The sequence below is a fragment of the Myxocyprinus asiaticus genome, chromosome 44, assembly GCF_019703515.2.
Source record: "Myxocyprinus asiaticus isolate MX2 ecotype Aquarium Trade chromosome 44, UBuf_Myxa_2, whole genome shotgun sequence".
In the NCBI taxonomy this organism is placed as follows: Eukaryota; Metazoa; Chordata; class Actinopteri; order Cypriniformes; family Catostomidae; genus Myxocyprinus; species Myxocyprinus asiaticus.
This window is the reverse complement of record NC_059387.1, coordinates 18,821,713-18,842,963: the sequence shown is the minus strand read 5'-3', so window position 1 is coordinate 18,842,963 and position 21,251 is coordinate 18,821,713. Positions and strand designations below refer to the sequence as shown.

The 21,251-nt window shown below is 35.9% G+C and overlaps 1 protein-coding gene across 4 annotated transcripts in view; it reads right to left on the bottom strand.

Moving 5' to 3' along the window:
• The window catches only part of mllt10 (MLLT10 histone lysine methyltransferase DOT1L cofactor), a 65,025-nt gene that overhangs the window by 31,624 nt on the left and 12,150 nt on the right, over window positions 1–21,251 (bottom strand). For 3 of the 4 annotated variants that reach the window (XM_051686922.1, XM_051686923.1, XM_051686924.1), the window contains exons 3-7: window positions 20,554–20,679; window positions 19,875–19,929; window positions 9,418–9,527; window positions 8,293–8,396; window positions 6,384–6,477 (exon numbers count right to left, since the gene is read on the bottom strand). In XM_051686922.1, coding sequence (XP_051542882.1) covers window positions 6,384–6,477; window positions 8,293–8,396; window positions 9,418–9,527; window positions 19,875–19,929; window positions 20,554–20,679 — 489 coding nt within the window. The remainder of the gene's footprint in view (window positions 1–6,383; window positions 6,478–8,292; window positions 8,397–9,417; window positions 9,528–19,874; window positions 19,930–20,553; window positions 20,680–21,251) is intronic. The other variant, XM_051686925.1, reaches the window with a different exon arrangement.

Below are 21,251 nucleotides of genomic sequence, written 5' to 3'. Positions count from 1 at the left end.
AGAAGGAAAGTTAAGGCAGAATGGACTGCAAAGGAAAGAGCACAAAAAGCCAAGGCATTTATCATAATTCAATGCATTTAGCAGATGTAGCGATTCTCTTTCAGGACGAACAAAGAAATTACTCCAGAGGCTTCAGGCTAAATATTAAAATTCAACTATGAAATCAACAAAATACAGTAACTCTTAAAAGAAAAAAAAAAGAAAAAGAAAAAAAAAGTTACAATTACAATAACAATAATTTAAAAAAATAACTCAAACAAATTGCCCAGGAAATAAAGCAAAAAGCCCAAACAGGTCAGAATTTAAGATGCGAAGCAGAGATATTGAAAACATCATTTTATTCCCAAATGCCACTCTCCACAGCCTTTCAGAGCACATTTGAACTAGCTGCAAATTGAGAAGCTTTTTGTCTCTATTGTTGTTTGGCCCTGGGGTTTGGAATTAGCTAGGTATACATCTGAGCCCCCTGACCTTTGACCTGGGAATGTGGAGTAGGGGGGATGGGCCCCCTTTGCTAATGCAAATCAAGCGTTGTAACAATACCCATGGCAGAGCACAAAGCACTTCACAACAAGATCATCAAGAAAACGGCTCCAACCCGAATCATTGTTCATGTCAACCCGTCTCAAATGTAGAATAAGTCAAAGTAGTAAATATCTGAATAATTCTAGCAAAAACTACTTTAAATGGCATCTCAAATTCAATCTTTCATTGACCTAGATTACAGCCTGTATTTGAAGTGGCTTAACAGAGCACCATCCAGTCCATTTTGGTATGCATTTCCAATGCAAACTCATTCAAACCAATTCAAATAATTAGTGAATTTGTGTAAAATAACCAACAGCCTCAATGTCTGACCTCCACTCCCTGCTGTATGTGCAGATCCGATGATTGTCTGCATCCATATTTGTAACTTTGAATGCATATTCCTTCAAATGCATTAATGGAATACAACTCCTTAATTGTAGCCTAACACTTTCTTTACATTATTTGTCAAATTATATAGAATGATCAGAACAATGAATGGAATTGTTTCCAGACTGAATGACGTTTGACAAAATGTAATATCAAAAAAATTAAAAATTAAAGAGGAATTGCATTTGTTTTTGCGTTCATTTACAATTAAAATGTGACTAAAATACGTGGTCACTCTCAAAATGGCAAAAATGTAATAAATAAATAGATCTGTTTAATTCTCTCTTTTCAGTAGAATTTTAATGAATTTAGGATTATGACTAAATTTATAGAGGTTGACCGATAGTGGATTTTGCCGGTAATGATAACTAAGGTGATGGAAAAGGCCGATAACTGATTAATGGGCAGATTGGTTTTTTTAATCGATTTATTGAATTTTAAAAGATTTTCTTAGTCTTTTCTTACTATGATGGGCACAAACAAAGGCAGCAACAGTCCAGAATGAAAAATGTAAGATTTGGTGCATAGTGTAGGATTTTTAACTATAAACAAGGACAAAAGACACAAGGGAATCTTATTTTGAAATGACAGAGACTTGGCTCCATTACAATGCTTTATAATTATTTACCAAAATTAAGCTTTTTAAAGCCTAATATATATATATATATATATATATCCACCAGATGAATGGTTTTGCGTATGTATATATATTTCTCCAGATTAAGCTAGGAATAAGGTTTATTTTTACTCACAACATATGAAGTTGTAGACAGAATGTATGTGCTGACAGAGCATGTTTCTGTAAAGTTTAATTGTTCTTTGCATGTCCTCCCTTCAACTTAAACACTTCTAATCTAATCAAAATAACAAAAGATGCAATGAAGTGAGGATAAAAATATGGATGAATATTGTCAATGATGAAAGATTTAGATAAAGCAAATCCCCATGAGATTGTTTTTATTTAACTTCTAGAGGCCGCTGTTATACTGTTGAATCCTCCAGCGCCAGTCACAATGGAACACGGAGGAATAAAAATAAATAATAATAATAATAATAATTTTAAAAAACTCTGCAACTATCAGCTTATTTTTGCCGATAACCGACAGTTCCAAAAAGCAACTATCGGCACGATTAACTGGTAAAACCAATATATCGGTCGACCTCTAAAAATGTAAAATAAAAAATTTGAGACACCTACAAAAATTTACATTTATTTAGAATAAATATAACCAAAGACTGAAAAACAATTATTACACATAACCAAGTATTTAAAACACAAAAACTTTCAATACAGACTATAAAAAAGGACTAAAAAAAATCAAATGTACCAACAAATCCTTACAACAAATAGACTGAAAAATACAATTAAAAAACAAATAAATATTAAATCAACAATAAAAGCCATTTTAATGACCTGGTGTAAACAGGACAAATCAGGCAAGCTATCACTGATTAAGATGGCTGCACAAAGGCTGAGTGTTTGAAATATGTGGCTGGTGGGAGCTGCTAGGGACAGGCAGAAAATTGCCAATGACGATGGATAGATGTGATGCACTCCTCCACACATTTCACACTATGAGGTCTGGCACTAGTGCTGGATTAGTATATTTTCCACCACTATTACAGTAAGTAGAGAAAGATACAGACAGAGACACAAAGTAAGGCTTCGATTTGATTTTGCATGCACTACGGATCATATTCTGCTGTTGCATACACATTTATTGATATGAGGCCATGTTACAGAGCCTATACTTCATTAAATTAGATGGGCAGGCAAGCAGGGCTAATAATGCTACATGTTTCATTCGGTATGGATGCGTATTGCAAATCTTGTAGAAAATTTGTGGAACAAATTACTACACTACCTATCAATACTGATTAAACATACTCAGTGGAACTAATGGCCATGACGGATGCTTTTCTATGAATACAGTACTCTTTTTGTTGATAATTTGTGGCAGCACCAAAATACTAATCACTTTGAGCGATAAAAGGCACTCTTCTCTCTCCCGTGGCTCTAAAAGCTTTGTGGGATATGAAAAGTGTGTGTGTTGGGGTGGTAGCTCAAGGTGACAGAGGCTCATGTTATTTAAGCAAAACTAATCACAGCGAAGTGTATTTCCAACAAACAAGAGTTTTGGTTTTATGTTTACCTCATAGTCTGAAGCTGTGAGGAGGAGGCATCAATCACACATGGCAGGAAGTGAGGTAGATCTAGAGGCTGCCTTACCTTCTTTTGCTTGTCATGGTGCTTATCAAAAGAGTGAGTGGAAGAATCACTTAAGCTTTGAGCCCTACTACCACAGCCTTTGCTCCTCCTCTAAAAGGTGAAAGAGGAATTTCGAGTTACCATTTTTAGTCTGTCCATTTACCTTTTTTCACCTACTTCTCTATCTTTTCGTAACAAAGAAAAAAGCCCTTACTGAGACAAAGGACACAAAATAGAGGACAATTACAGAAAAATTAGACACATTGTCATGACAAATCACTTTTTATTTTTTGAGACACTACTCTATCAAATGTAACTTGCATGAGCTGAACAAGTCAACTTAAGGGGAAAGTATCCAGGAAAGGCAAAACTTTACTTTAAGAGTGCTAACTATATTTGTTTCCTCTATGAAACCATTGCATATCAACTCTTTGTACCAACAACAGCAGCTAATTTTATATTTACGGAAAAGTGACATAATACATGAACTTGACGTCCAAACTGACAAATGCTTATTTTCTCACAACTCACAATTTAAAATAGTAAATTTTTACTCCAATTTCAGAGCATTTATTTTCAAAAATATTAATCAAATCTGCTATTTCTCTATTTAAGTCAACAGTCTCTAAAGCTGCTGTTGTTAACAACTGCCACATAAAAAAAAAATGCTGGTCACACAAAATGGCCTTTATTTACCAGCAGCCAACTGAAACAAAGGCCTACATGGAAAAGTCAGAGGTTAGTAGCCAGCTATTGAACTATTAATCCAAAAGACTGTGCTGATGCCATCAATCCATTAACATTGCGACAGGGAGACATGGTACATCCTGCAGAAATATCACGCCTTGATATACAATAGTGATAAAACCACAAAGGATGACAATAAACAAATCAAGCAACAGCTTGTCACTTTAATCTGACAAAAATGACAATGAGGAATTTAAAAAAATAAATTAAAAAAAATAAATAATTTAAAAACAATTCAGGCCACCACTGATATGCTAAAATTCTCAACCAAAACCAATAAACTGTAAAATGTGAATGAATAGCTTACAATAAAAAAATATCACAACCACATCTTTATAAAAAAAAAAATAAAAAAAAAAATAAAAAAGTTTGGCTTCTATTTGCCATAAAAATAAAAACGTTTTTTTACAGGGTTGCTGCAGTGTTTTTAAAATCAAATTTAAGACTTTTTAAGACCTTTTTCAAGACCCGAACAAATAAAATTAATACCATATCCCCATACCAAAACAATCTCAAAATAAATCATGGATCACACTTACTTAACTCTTACTTAAACAGGCAGGAGCATACATTCAACATGGTCTTAACATTGCGTATCAGTAAAACAGAATAGGGTCTACTGTATGCAAGACATGTTTTCCACATATATCACATTAAAATTGGTTTATGTACCAATATATAAATACAAATTAGAGGTCAACTAATATTGGATTTTGATGATATGACAATGTGTTGAAAGTGGTAGTCTATATTAAATGTTCTTAGTCTTCCTGTGATATTGAGGGCCAGACAGAGGATACAAGAGTCCAAACTGAATTAAAATCCAGATGCAATTTTTAACCAGAAAAAAGAAAAAAAGGAAAAAAGGACTCACAGCACAGAACTTTAAACTTTAAAGGCTAAAATACACCAGGGACTCTTATTTTGAAATGTTTGTGCTTCACTTCTTCCAGCTGCTCATTCAAACAAATAAGGGAAATAAAATGTGCACTCATACAATAATCTACAAAGTATTATAATATAAACAGTTAAAAGCAAGCATTGTCATATTTCATCAACACTACATCATCAACAGTTGATCATTAGTGATAGCTAGTCATACATTTCCGATATAGCCTAATGATTGTGAACTGCTCTGCAACAGCTGAAAACACTCACAAGCCCCCACGTGTTTGGAGAAAATACAACAGTGCCACGTTTTCACTCTGAAGGATGCAGCGCAGGCATTTATTTAATTAAATCGTATTCTTTTGAAGTTTGATAATCACATTAGGTCATATCACGATTCCTGTCTTTCTGCTCCCAAATTTAAGACTTTTTATGACCTTAAACTTCAGAAAACTGAATTTAAGACATTTTAAGACTTCTTAAGGATCCGCGGGAACCCTGTATTAGTACTTGAATGAAATAAAATGACACGCACATAAATAAACAAACATCACTATCCCTCCTCTCTCATTACATTCCCCAAACGAGAACATCACAAAGCACTGGCTCCGCCTCTAGCACCTCGCTCAGAAGACCTGTAGAGGACTAGCTGTATGTGAGAAGCCTTTGTTGGATTGGAGACACAAACACACAGCACAAATCTGAGAAGCAGCAGGGGGCTGCGGCTCTAAAGCTCAGTGTAGCTCTAGGGTTGGAGTGAGTAAAACCCCTCGCGCCACACACACACACACACACACACACACACACACAAGCCCATGTGCACACTAAGGCATGCGCAGAGCTAGACGGAAAACCACAGGCCGTTTTGCTGTCACTGAGAGCTGCCACTGGGCTGTCCTTGTATCTCTCTGAAACCCTAGCCCTATGGGTGATGGGAAGGAGAGGAAAGGAGAGCCACAGACAAAGGTCCAGTGAGTTGCTGTTGATTGTCAATGAGATTAAGGGGTTAAAGGGTTTGAGGGAGATCGTGGAGGTGGCAGGGGCCACTGGGGGTGGAAGCTGCTTTCAGCAGCTGTAATTGGACCAGGAGTGCTAGACATTCAAGAAATGAGAGCTTTTCCAGATGAGGGAGTGTCTTTCAAAAGCATGGTGCATTCACATGCTATTCCGGATGCGCAATAACAACTTAAATAATATCGACACAGTCACTCTATGCTCAAAATAATTCGCGTATAGCTGAATGTATAACTCGGGAAAACTCAAAAGCTTGAGTGCTCCAAGATGAAAAAGAGCCATCAAGTAAACCTATATGGAGCACTGCTGAGAGAAACATAAAACATGATAATCACACATACTAATTAACAAGTAAAACAAGTAATTTGTGGGTAAAATCATATCTACTTGCAACTGAACAATCTTTATTGTACATTTCTGGTACTCTGTTGGTGCTATTTATCCTCGGCCTGGACAAGAACGAAAGCCAATCTCACAATCAAATCTCTTTAAAATCAAGTTACAATTTTTGTGCTGTCAGTGATGAACAGCATAAATTCTGTGGGAGCACCAGCAGCTGTGCTTTATGCCAGGATGTGTTATATAGTTAGAGAAAAAAACAGAATCTTACCAGTTTGCTGTAATGGTACTTGCAGTATCCACAGTATTTCACATTATCAGCATCTGAACCCTGTTCTTCGCACAGCAACCCAGCAAACTGAGCACTAAATAAAAAAAAAAGGGACTTTTAACATGGAAACTCGTGCGGAAATCTGTAACTCTGATTTTCAACATCACGCAAAAATGACGGCACCCAGAGAGATTTACAGTCAATTAAAAATATTCATGTTTCATATTCACAAATTACAAAATAATATAAATTCTTTGGGAAGCGTTTGCAGAGACAGGTGTTCAAAACATGGTAAATTATTCTCCCTTTTGAATATCTTAAATCTGTTGAACAAAAGCAATGCAGCATTGTTTATCCATTTGGTTGCTATGAGACATCTCTGTTGATAATCAAGGTAACGCTGAAAATCACAATGTAATCAATCTCAAAATTAAAAATTAGGCCCCTCTTTGACACGTCTGTGTATTGTGGTCACTCAATTTCAAATTTAGTGAAAAGTCATGTCTCACATGATCATTATCGATCATCGTTTTCATGATCAATCACTGCAGTCACGTCTGAGGACTAGAGTACTCATGCCGACCATAATTATTATTATATATTAATAGAGATATATTTATGATTATTATATATTTTTTACCCAATTAAAGGGATTTCAACTGATCACAGAGGCATATATTTTGGAATTTAAAATGGTCATTCCAAATATTTTCACACATGGAATGATTAAGGATGTTAGCATGCCTAAAGGCTTAGGTACACATAGTTTTTCCGTGCTGTTCCATCTCACGCACGGTCGAGCACTCAGCCTTTCAAAGTATACTCTTTTGACCACGTATTCCATATGGGCTTGTAGTTCCGTAACTGCTTTGTTACTCTTCTAGCACAGTCAAATGGCAGACGCATGCACCGAAGGTGAGCAAAAGATGCCGAATGTCCAAGTATCTAGAAAAACCAGGCTGCTGTGGACAGAACGTGCATACTGTGCTGATGATGAAACTTGCAGCGGAAAAAAGTATACTTTGGCCTTAAAGGAGTATTCCGGGTTCAACACAAATTAAGCTCAACTGACAACATTTGTGGCACAATATTAATTACCACAAAAAAAAAAAAAAAAAAAAAAACCAGCAAAAATCTGGGTTCCAGTGAGGCACTCACAATGGAAGTGAATGGGGGCCAATTTCTGAACGTTTAAATACTCCGTTTCAAAATGATAGTCACAAGACATAAACAGTAAGTTTGTTAACATGTTTTTAGTATGATAAAATTGCTTACTAACCTTTTCCGAGTAAAGTTATTGCCAATTTTACAATTTTACAAACCCTACAACCCCAAAAAGACTGTAAAAACAACGATTTAAACAAATTTACAGCTCAAATAATACATGAGTTTTTACAGAAGAATTAATGCAAGTGCTTTTATAAAATTATTAGTTTCACAATTCTTTGCCCTCCAAAAATTGGCCACATTCACTTTCATTGTAAGTGCCTCACTGAAACCTAAATTTGTGCTTTTTTTTTAAGAAAAGGAGGGACGAGTCAAAATACATTTTTGTGGTAATCAACATTATGCCACAAATGCTGTCGATTGAGCTTAACTTGTATTGAACCAGGAATATTCCTTTAAAAGGTATGTCCAGACACAACGTGCTCTTGAGCTAAAAAAAAAAAAAAAAAAAAAGAAAAGCTCAAAGCAGCGCAACAAATACAATAGAATGCAGGTGTCTCGAGATGCTCTTAAAAGCAAGCAGTTTTAAAAACGGATGCTTTTTTCATCTGACACAGTGTCTAAAAAACACAGTGCTCCTGCGTGAGATGCCAAAAAAAAAAAGAAAAATAGTGAGATGCGCCATAAAGGTCAAAGGCATCCATCTAGCGCAATGATGGAAGATCAGGGTTCTATGACTCACCATGTGACGTGGAACGCCTGTCGGCAGCCATGTTTGTTGCATGTCATGCAGGCTCCAGTAGCAGCTTTACTCTCACGGCCTTGTTCCTCACAGATGTAGCACGTCTACAAGAATAAAAAAAAGTCACTAAAGTGATTCCTCATATACAGAAATCTCCAGTTCTTGAAAGCAGTCATTATGGTATATAATGTATTGCAGCATGACCCACAGCTTGTTTAGCGTGAAGGCTCTACCGATTTAACTCAGAAGCCACCCTTCCAAGCGCCTCAATTATTAGGCAAGTGATAACCATACCATTTTAAATTGGCACACAGTGAAGACTCAATTGCCAACAGAGCTGAATCTATTTTATCACAGATTTTACACCTACTATTTCAAGCATGAGATTAAACTAGGCTCCTTAGTCCTGCAAATCATCAGACACAGTATTGAATCCAAATCATATAACACTAACTGATTATATTTTAGTTTTCTAATGCATTGAAGGGCATCCACAGAAAACACAACATAATTATGTTATTAAATGAAATATGAAAGAACAGTGTCATGATAGCATATCCTATTAGTTCAAGCAAACATTGTTTTCCTTATCCTTGCGGTTGAGTGAAAAAGATTTAGCCAATATTTAAACATTTGGACTTTACCATTCTTAAGTTACAATGATGCACAAGAATCCAATGAGCAGTAATCCAACACTTGCAAAGATCCCAGATCCAGGCCAGAAATCAGCAGACATACAATTATACATTTGTGCTGTTATCATATTACTATGGTATATGTATATTATATAAAGAGATTCAATCATAACTATGGCAAGTTTGCTGTAACATAGACCACAAATTCAGTTAATTCAGCCTTGGATCAGAATTAATGGCAACATTCTGTTTATGCAAGATTGATAAATGTAGCACTTGTTACCTTAAGACCACATGCTCACAGCAAAGACCTAAACACATTACTTACATAGTGTTTACATTGTTGAACTGATTTTAGGCCCTTATGTTAAGTCTTCACTTTCCAATTGATATCCAAGCCATCAACACCTTAGTGCAATAGCAACACATGTACAACAATTGGGCTTGTGCCTGTCTTGTAAAGTGGTCATTCTGATGATACAAAAGTTACCTTGTTATAACGTTCATGGGGGACAGACTGAAGCACGATGGGCTCCATGGTGGATACATTGGCGAACTCTACCTCTGGGATGTAAAGTGCACAAACCACATGGGCCCAACCTAAACAAGAAACACAATATATGATCAGCTTTTCAATGGAGGTCTCATTTAGATTATTAGCTTATATGCGTGAAATTAGAATATAAATTGTGCCTACATATGAATTTCTACACAAAATGTAGAAATATCTAAATCTCAAATTGGACAGTAAAGGGAAAACAGCAACTCCTTCAGGACTGTTGGAAAAGCATCCCTGTCTTGAATAGTGTTGTCACAGTACCAACATTTCAGTAATCGGTACCGATACCAGTGGAATTTCACGGTTCTTGATACTAATTTTGGTACCACAGCATAAATATGCTAAAATGACAATGTGCTATTGAACACACATTTTAGCCTATTTTAAGTTACTTTTCAATGTAAATAATAAATTAAAAGAAATCCATGTTTCCTTCAAGTGTTTCTCAATCAAGGATGCATTGCTTAATTGTTTTTAAGTAGCACCCTACTGAAATCTGTTTTATTCTTTACCAAATCATGTTTTCCTTTTTGTTATTATTATTTTCCAGAACTATATGTTTTAGTTTAATTTAATTTCATCATCAAATTTCATTCTTAAATATTTTAACATGTGAAAATATAACTTTTCAACATGTCGTCATTGCATTTTTTTTTTTTTTTGCCAAACATTTATTCAACAGCAGTCTTGCTTGTGATATATTGCTTCATTATTATTATTACAGTGAATATTACATTTTACAATTTCTTCAATTTCAGGGCTCTAGCTTATATTTTGAAACATGCTTTTATTTTGACGTGTATTTTTTGCCTGAATCTTCACTTTCCGGATGAACAGTTTGTGACATGGAGACTTTTGAGTCACGTCTGAAATCTCATCTCTGTACATTGGCCTTTGAGTCTGACAAATGAAACGTAGGACACAGTTTTGGAGTGTTTGTATTTTAGACTACTGGTGTTTGTGTATGTGGTAATAAATGTTATGTTTTAAATTGTATTACTGTGAATCAGTAAAGTTGAGTTGAGATTAAAGCACAAATGCTGTAATTAAATTATATAAATATATAGTTTACATGTGCTGCAGGGTTCACAGTAGATTAGTGCTCTGCTCTGTCATCTGATACAACATGTCGTGAATGATTCTCAATATGTATGAGCGGTCGGATTTATACATTCAAAGTATGCAGCTCTTCCACAATAAGATTTCAGCCTTTAGCAGTTTAATAAATCACACTAGGACATGTCATGATTTTAATGATTAATTGTCCATTTCACTGTAAGAAGTAACAGAGCACGCGCTCAAAATTAGCATTTTAAAGCTGTTGTGTGTCAGTCATACTGCGCGCTGGTACCGGATAAGAGTTGGTGCTCGGTACTACCGGTACTGCAGAAACACTGGTATAGGTACATCTTTTTTTAGTATCGACTTGGTACCGAAGTACCGGTACTTTTGACAACACTAGTCTTGAAGTACATTTTACATGCACAGTTATAATCGAGCTACAGTATGTTTTTGCATTGTCGAGCTAGTCTTCAACTGTGTGTCCAAGTATGCATGACACAATGCAGAATCGAATGTTTGAACACACACACATCACATCTGTCTTTTGAAGCATGCACACAACTCCTAGGCCAATTGTGGTCTGATTTGCATGTGTACTTGCTGGACAAAGTCGAGCAACAACTGCCTTATTTAGGTCTTATAGTAAGAAATTTGCAAAAATCAGACTGGTATGATTAAAAAAAAAATGAATTATTGTTTTAATCCAAAGTAAGCTTAGAGGCAGTTTAAAACGACCAATATAGTACCAACAACGAGGGATAATAGACCATATTAGGTTACATTCTTCAAATCAATATTACCATTGGAAACGATTTAGAAATTATTTTACTAAAATTAAGATGGATAAAAAGAAGGCCATATGGATGATGTCATAAATGAGGCAATTTTATTGAATATGTGACATGTGTCTGCTGATTGTAACATGAGCCTTTCCTTTCTTTCCGTCTTACAAAATAAGTCAATTTATTAGAGACCATGGTCATTTGTTTGCTTTCAGTCACACCTATGGGGCACGCCTGGCTTCCTCTACAGTGTGAAAAACACTTATTAAAGCATTTGGTCTGAGTGTGACCACATAAAGATGGAAAACCCAGCACTGAAAGCGGCAGAAGGCATATTCTCTCCTGCCTACCGTGGAACCATAGGGTGTCAACCACAAGCATACTACATAAATATTATATCCTAATTACAGGCTAGAACCATCATAGCTTTCCCCCATATTAGCTGTCTTTTAACCACAAAACCACTAGACTGAGATGACTTAGATTTAATGACTATATTAGGGTTGCGCGGTATACCAGTACTAACAAAATATCGTGATACCAAAAAATGTAAAACGGTATGATATCTTGTTGTTAATTTCAGTACTATATTAAAGTATGCTGCCATTAGCAAAATATAATGTAATGTGAGAGTTTTGAGATGAAATCAAAGACCATTTGGAAATAGGGCTGAAACAATTAGTCGATTGTTAACAAATAACATTTTCATTGTTGAATGGTCATTTGATCCCATTTAACGTAACATGAAATCACATTAAACTCTAATGATGACGAGTGAGAGTAGCACTGCAGCTGCAAAAATACAAAATAAGTAAATACTGAAGCACTCTCATTGTGGAATAAGCGGAGCCGGAGCTCTTTAAAGGAAACACCCCGGCGTTACATCTTTATAGCAGTTATATTTAATGCGTTATAGCTTTATTAAAGTTCAAATAATAAGGAAGCAGATCATGTAAATAACTACAAACTCTGAAAGTGGCATTTCTCTGTGCGGTCAGCACCTCTTCTATGAGTTGCACAAATGTCCCGATCGAAGGGGGAATAGATTGAAACTCCACCCGGCTGAGACATACTCTGTCGCAGGGACGCTCATCCCTCGAGCGTGCACGCTTAATGCAGCTAGATTATAACGTGATGGCTGACTTACGGAATCATAATATACACTACCGGTCAAAAGTTTTGAAACACTTATTCTTTATAAGTATTATATTTTATTATAATTTTGTTTTTTTCACATTTTAGAATAATAGTAAAGTCATCAAAACTATGGAATAACATAAATGGAACTATGGGAATTATGTTGTGACTAAACAAAATCCAAAATAAATCATAACTGTGTTATATTTTAGAATCTTTAAAGTAGTCACCCTTTGCCTAGAATTTGCAGACATGTACTCTTGACATTTTCTCAACCAACTTCTTGAGGTATCACCCTGGGATGCTTTTTAAACAGTATTGAAGGAGTTCCCATCTATGTTAGGAACTTATTGGCTGCTTTTCTTTATTATTTGGTCCGTCATCAATTTCAGAAACTTTTTTTTAAATTACATTTGAGTTTCATAATGAAATAAATTAATATGATGGCACAATTATATTTTTGTCTACAAAACTAATTTCAAACATTTAAGCACACGCCTTCAGATCAAAAGATTTTTAAGATCATGAGAAACATTTCGGTCAAGTGTTTCAAAACTTTTGACCGGTAGTGTATGTGTCACTGTGCATTTCTTATCGTGAGGAAAACTGGCAATACGCAGCTTTATTAATAAGAGAGAGTTTGTTTTTTGTGAGTTAAAAATGGATTGAAGTGAACAGAAAGGTGAGAGAGGGTAGTCTTCACCCCATTATACACTGCAACAAAATAAAACTGATTTGTTTGTTTTCCAATATAAATATCTAAAACTCCTATAAAACAACACACATTTTCTTTAGCAGCTATATTGCAGAAAGAAAAAATTGTTATCTGAGAATGTTGAATATAATATTATAAAATACAAATATTTTAAAATATCTAAAAATCCTTTAAAAAGATGCATTCACCTGGGAAGCAGCATAAGATATTTAGACTTGCTTTTAGAGAAGAGATCTTGAAATAAGTATATTTTGTCTGCAATTGCAGAAGTATAACCATGTGAAAAATATGTGTATTTAATACAAAAAATATATTATAAGTTGCTTCTTAAGTAAATGTATCTTGTTTTAAGGATTTTTAGACCATTTTAAAATGGAAAACAAGACACAAACACTTGATAATTAGATTTTTGGATTCTTTACTGAATTAAAAGTATTTTTTCCTTTAATTCAGTGAATGTCATTTAGAAGTACTTTTAAAAGATGATTTTGTCCTCATTAGTAAGCACGTTTAATACAACCTTATAAGTCGGGGCACAAGCTGAATAATCGGTTAAGAGCTAATGATTAATCGTTGCAACAATCACAAAATAGTCCAATAATCGTTAGATTAATCGATTATCAAAATAATTGTTAGTTGCAGCCCTATTTGAAAATAATAATAAAAAAGCCTCTATATGGCCAAGTGTGATTATTAAAGGTGCTATATGTAATATTTTTACTGTACTAAATCATAAAATGACCATAATATGTCATTAGAGAATTAGGAAACATGCTAAGTTGAAATACTGGCTTCTCAGATAACAGTGCTACAGCCAGAATATTCTACTTTGAAGTTTCCTTCTGTTTATGTTTTGGCCTGTGTGATCCCACCCACTGCCCACTCACCAATAGTATTTCAACACCACCGGGTTGCCAGATTTGAACAAGTTTACAGGCAAACAACACTGCGTGCTGCAGCCATGGAAGCCAGCAAACGAACTGGATCAGAGGTAACAGATTCCACCCGACCTAAAAAGCCTCACCATCCGTCTAAAAACCACCATGACCAGAGGCGTAGTAAAACAAGGATAAATACTGGAGATGCCTTTGGAAGATGGAGACAGCTTAAAGCCCAGAAATCCTTTAAAACGGATGCTGATTTGGCTAATTTGTGTGTCAACATTCTGGCAACCCACATAAGTTGAGTCTGAGGTGGGGCAGACAACTCTCCAATATTTTGAATTTGGACTGCAGTACCCATTTCAAACACTTGTCAATCTTACATATAGCACCTTTAAACTGCAGATGGATGTCATTTAATGCAATAATATGGTCACGTGCACTGCGCGCCACCGTATGAATAAGAGGCGCCTCTCTGCCCTCTCATCTTCACACACACACACACACACACACACACACACACACACACACACACACTACTAATAATTGATTATGATCATGCAGTGTGTCCAATAGTATCCATCTGCAGAGTCACAGATCAGTGTGTTGAGTGTATAACCGGCTATGAACTCTCAAATGAACTCTTTCTCCATTGCAGTTCAGAGATTTCAGCTTGCGAGTCACGGGAAGCTTGATATAACAAACTCTTCACAAACAGGAAGAACTTTAAAGATCTTTCAAAATAAAAGTCCAGCTGAAATGAGAACTCTGTTCAACTGATTGCGTGAAATTGAAGACATTACGACAGAAAAATATTACTACTGTATAAAAGTGTAATATTCAAAGCAGTTAAAATAATACTCATAGTAACAATAACATAATATTAGATTATTATCTGTAAGCAATATCACATAAGCAAGTGTACTGAATATCAGCATGTTGTGATTTAGCCATTTTTTTAGCAGCCTTTTGCCTCAGGTAATCAGATTGTTTTCATAATTTAATGTTTTCATTAATACTTTAAAGCTCTATTGTGCATCATATATATATATATATATATATATATATATATATATATATATATATATATATAGTTGAAAAGTATTATATTTTCATTTGATTAAAGCTGTACAATATGTATTTGATTAAACACAATTTGATCATAACATTTCATTAAAACATTTAACATGAAATCCAGAAAACAGTTAAGGCATAATTTGTATCTATAAGACTTTATGCAGTTCTTTTAGACAAGTAATTATCTGTGTCATTTCATCAAAAATCTGAGTTTTTTTTATTTGTTTCCTAAGTATTGAGTTGGTGTCGCCACCGAGGTACCAGTGCTGGTATCGTACCAAAGCCAAAATGTTGGTATCGAAGCACCCCTAGACTATATTCTGCAATGCTCAAGCGAGTGCAAGGAGAGTGGATGCGACCTGAATTTAAGTTTCAATTAATCAAGAAATACGCAAATGACTAGCTTTCTGTTTATTCAGTGAAAGGGCACAATAACAGGCCTAAACTTAAAAATGAACCTATGAACTGTCTTTGACCCCAGCCTAAAGGGACAGGGAGGTGAGTTTTGTTGTTTTGAAGTCCCTCCAAGAATCCAGCAGAAGCCTATAAAACCAGGCAATAAAAAAACCAAGCACACCCCAAAGAACTTCCATCCCCCTCCATTGAAGAGTGGAACTTTTAAAAAGAATTATTTGCCAAATCATTTAGCAGAGTTTACAAGTACTCCAACAATGTTTGCAACTGATGCAACAACAAAAACAAAGGGTCTAGCAGCGAGGCAACTTGTCTATGAACAGAGAGGGAAAAGCGGTCTTTCTATTTCCTTGCATATGTTTCAGTACATGTTATTAGGCCAGGTTATTGCTCCAGTGGTTTTATATGGGATTATACTTGTGCATAACTTAACAGCAGCAGCACCTGTAAAAACCTCCCCTTGTGCTGGCCTGGGGAGGACAGGGGTCACTGCTGGTGTGGTACAGTAACAGAGTCTCATCTTCAGTTGGCTGAATTGTACAGATTGTTTGAAAGCAAACTGTGCATACCTCCATCTTCAGAAAAAGTCACTTGTGTCACAATTGCTAGTTCAAACAAGCACTTTTAAAAATGAACTAAACTAATGATTTGTAATGAATGATTTATGTCAATCATTACTATTCCTACTCATAAATAACTTCAAAATGTGGAATGTTTTTCTCCAAGAATTTCAAATGGCTTTACAAATTGAGGAGTGGTGGACTAAAGCACATAACTGATAATCAGAAGATTGCTGGTTCAATCCCCACAGCCACCACCATTGTGCCCTTGAGCAAGGCACTTAACTCCAGTAATAAGTGCACTGTAAGTCGCTTTGGATAAAAGCGGCTGCCAAATGCATAAATGTAAATTAAGGCAAAAAGACATTACATGGTCTGAAATAGCTAAACCATAAGCCAGGGGTAACCTCATGGCTGTTAAACCGTTCACTGCCCCTAAAGACGGGGCATGGTCCTGCAGCTGTGTCCCATGCCATGTTTACACTCTGTGAGCTGCCCTTGTCGTGAACCCAGAGCATGAAGAAGAGGAGTCCCCTCTCAGCCCCACAATGACCCTACTGACACCGGCAACTCATAAAAACAAGGTGAGAGATAAACACACACACTTCCTAACCCCTTTTCTCAATTATTTAGAAATGTTGAGATAAAACAAGACCAGGTCAAAAACGCCTGATTGATTGAAAATCATTTGAGATGCCTTAGATTTTTGACTGATCAACAGCTTATTGATGATGCCTTATGCAACATCCTCTTCAGGGTTACCATTCTTTTCAAGGCACAATTTCCCAGGATATTTCCAGGACACTTTATGCGCCAAACAAGGGCAATATTTAAGCAAAAACGTGTCTATTTTAGCTTTTATTTTGGCATTTCTGTGTGTTTTTGATGGCAGTTTCTCACCTCCAGATAAGCAGTTTGCTACATGGCCAAGTGTGATTATTAATCCCCGTAAACTATGATTTAATTAAATACATAGTCTGTATGTGCTGCGCACTTCAGAGTGCTCTGTCATCTCACACACACACAAGAGTGCGTGTGAAAATCATGATGAGGTGTTTTCAGTATATGAGCGGCCATCTCTACACATTCATTTTGAAGCACGCATCACTTGCAGATTATTTATTTATAATTTTATTAAATTAGAGAATTTTTTAGTTTAATTATCACACTAGGACATATCACAATTTTAATTTGATTAATTGTACATTCAAACATTCATTTTTGTCCAAATATGACATTGTGTTTTATTGCTAATGCCATTTTTCTGACTAGATTCCGTGTTTTCCGCATAATACATGTGGTAACTGCGGTATAAGCCGACACCGATCATTTAATTATTGAAAACTAATTCACATCCTGAGGTATTAAGGCCGAATCACCACACTACAAACCCAGCATGAATTCATTTTTCAAAAAAAAAAAAAAAATACAAAAAATAAAATAAATAAATAAAATAAAATCGGTGGTCCAACTGTCATCCTTGTCTGAAGTTCATAACTCACAGGGATACAAACTCATTAGGGACAAAAAAGGTGAGACAATTACTGATCAATGAACATGTTTTCTGGGGTTATTTTTTTTTTTAATAAGCTAAAAGCACCAACTTATACAGCTATTTTAATGACTCAAGTATAGCAAATTATCAGCACAATTGTGCAGAATTCGCTGCAAAAATGAAGGCTACTTTGTTGTGGCTTGCTTCTGTATCACAAATTTGTTCAGGTTCATTAATTGACTTGTTTAGTGACCACTTCTGGAGATGCCACTAGGTGGTGACAAACGAGCATCTTATGTGCAATAAGTGAGTCACTGAATCATTTTGAGATTTCCACAACCTAAATATGCCAAGAGACTTTATAGTATAACCATTATAAGAACAAAGCCTAACCCTAAAACTACCAGATTATAGCGTTGGTAGCTCATCCTAATAGGTAGCACACATTTTCAGGACACCGGCTTTTGCCACTTTTCAGGCTGTTATTGAACTCTCTCATTGGCCTAATAGTAATAATTTTGAGTTTCAATAATGTCCTTTTATCATTGTAAAGTGCATTCCACATGAGTTGAGTCGAGAAGTCAACGCTAGCGTCAAGCAGCACATTGCCCTCTACATGACAAGCTTTGCAAAAAGCGTCACGGAGAGGCGGATTTACGAGCTTGCCATGCAAGAAAGCGGGAGGTGTGCACAATAAACATTGAAAATATATTTGGAAGAGAAAAAAATGGAATGTAGAAAATAGAGGACTCGTTTATATTTAGGTCTTAGCGTTTGTTTGTTTTTATTTCTTAATTTCTTTTTAGGCGAATGTATTACTGTAGTTCAATAACTGGGGTCTCCGGATACTCTGAAATTATAAGGTAATAATTAATTAAAATAAATTATGAGACATTCAATATCTCTTCATAAATTTGGACAGTTTTAAAATATTGATTGTAGCTTTGTACTCTGAAAAACATTATTTGTGAGGCAAAAATGTGTGTGAAAAACATTTTGGTGTGAAGTTGGAGCCAAGGTTGCACTTAAGTTTCACTTCATAGACTTCAATGTATTCGGCAGCACTGACGCGAGTCATGTGAAAGCCCCTTAATGTGTATTAACATCAGTCAATTTATGCATTAATAGCTCTTCTGCCCTTATCTCTCTGTGATGAACAAGGTAGACTCACATGCCGATGCTGAAGTAAATAAAAAACATGCACCTCTCATTCAGTCAGTCAGTACATGTACCAGTTCATTCAGTTTGTTTATGAATGAGAAGTTTCACGAGTGCCGCTTCTCACTGTGCACGTGCTGCTGTAGCCAAGCACACGATTGGCATTAGCTGTAACCAATCAAGCAATCTGCCTCGGTTGGACTGCGATTGCCAAGCACACGATTGCCCGCTGCTTTAATCAATTATGGAGGTGTAAGCGCCCTTAACCACTGAGTAGTCGCAGTCGCCGGCAGCGACAAAACAAAACTTTGTGTATTTGACTCCTATTCTGAGTCCCGATCGTTACCATGTTTTTGTATATGTAATGCAAACCTTGCTAGCAAAACAAACTGTTTCATTATATTTTCCAGGACATTTAAGTATTTCTAATTTTCTATGATTTTCCATGACTGGAAAACTGCATTGCAAAATTCCAGGTTTTCCAAGACCGCTCTTTGATACTGTATTAAACATCAACCCATCTGAGAGCAGCATTTCTGTAATCATTAAAATGCCAGCGGGTAGCTGAAAAACTCTTGAGTAGAGAAAATCAAATCATTGCATGTTTTTTTTTTTTTTACATTGACTTTCATTAGAGGTGTATAATTAGAACAGTGTTATTTTCAGCACAGCATATGTTCCTCTCAAGAGCTTCCATAATTTTTAACACCTCTTAAACAGTGCTGATTCGTCCCATGTGTATATATATAATTTTTTTTTTAAAAACACACAAAGACTCTTCACATATTAAAAGACAAAAATGCTCTTTTGGAGATCAAAATCCATCTTAATTGTTAGCCTAATCCAACAACTGTCTTATTTCTGCAAAGATTTGTCTGCCAGATGCATTTCACAATCAAAAACAGTGCAAAATATAGAGCAAAATGCCATAAATACTACCAATGGCTCCTTTTTCAGGCATACTCTGTGCTATTGAACAAGCTAGTGCAGTCTATTTGCCACCAAACTTTCAAGTAATGCTGGTGATGTTTTTTATTCAGCAAATGCATAGTATAAAACTAAAAAACAGTCCGCATTTGTAAAAGCTAGTGAAGTTAGGTGTGTTACCTCCATTGTCTGTTCGCTTCAGGGCTCCGTCTTTGTGGGGACACAGCTCACACCTCTGAAAGGAGAAGAGACATAACATGAATCCCCACTCCATTCAACCACCTGCAGGCCAGACACAGCTCTGGGGGCTTTCAGGAACTCTACCTCTGACATGGGCATCAAGCTAAAGCAAAGTTTGAGGGTTAGACATAATTTTCATCCTGTAAACTAGAGAACAGAGTATCCCAGCAAAACTGATCAATGAAACGATAGAGCCTTTGATAGCTGACTGGAGATGGAAAACATCCACTGCTGCAACCCAGAAGAGCTGCTTCCATGTACAAAAATAAAATTAGACCTGTTCTGCTAACATTTTCTGAGACAAATAACAGAACAAGAAGATGAAACCCTTTAAAATAAGCTGTTGAATGATCCTCCAGAATAATTGAATAAAGACAGCTACTACACCCGCTGAAGGCAAAACAACAAAAACAAAAGAAATTGTGGAAAGAGTCCTAAAGAAACGGGCACTGACATGTGGCCTAAATCACAGCATATCATGCAAAAACACTGTGACATTTCACTCATCTACTCTGCTAAATAGATACCTAATAAAGATAAATATCTGATAAAGCCTTGAACAGGGTTAGATATTGGGGCAAACATTATGCTTGGAACCATGCCATTATGTGCCACATACCACTACGGTCAAAGTTTTTAAACTTCTGCTCAGTCTGCTGTTCTCCTCCTCTTTGTTACAGGTGGTGGACAGTCCTCCTCCTTCAGGGGTCTGCCAGCTCGGCTTTCTCCCCCTCCACCCTTTAATCTTGGGGAATAAAGTGGCAAAGCAGGGCACAAGTGGGAGAAATGGGCTTATTTTTAGTGAGTGGAGGAATGTGGACAAATGCAGAAATTTGATTTAATATTTATGATTGCTTAGGCAATAACAAAAACAGCCTTCAGCCTTAACCAGTTTCAAAATCTATAAGTATATATTGAAAAATGCTCCAGTAAGAGACCTTTCTGATAGTGCAAGGTATGATTTTCACAAATTGGTTATATGTGGAAAAAAGGCAACAAAAATATTACTGAGACACACCTGTGGATACAAAGTAGGGGAGAAAAACCTGTTTCCTTATAGAACAAGAGCAGGTGGCATTGAATCCCATCTCTAACCTCTAAAAGGGGTGATGCGGGATGCCATGTTTTGGCATAAATCCAGATCTTTCAACAAAAAAAAAAAAAAAAATACACACAAAATGGGTTGCGTAACAGGTTTCCACTTTGTGTGACCCATTATTCTTCTGGTCTAAACTGCCACTTTCGTTTCATGCTCACCTGACAGCTCACAAAAGTCACATGCACAGCATTGGTCTGATGGCCACTGAGCTCTAAAAG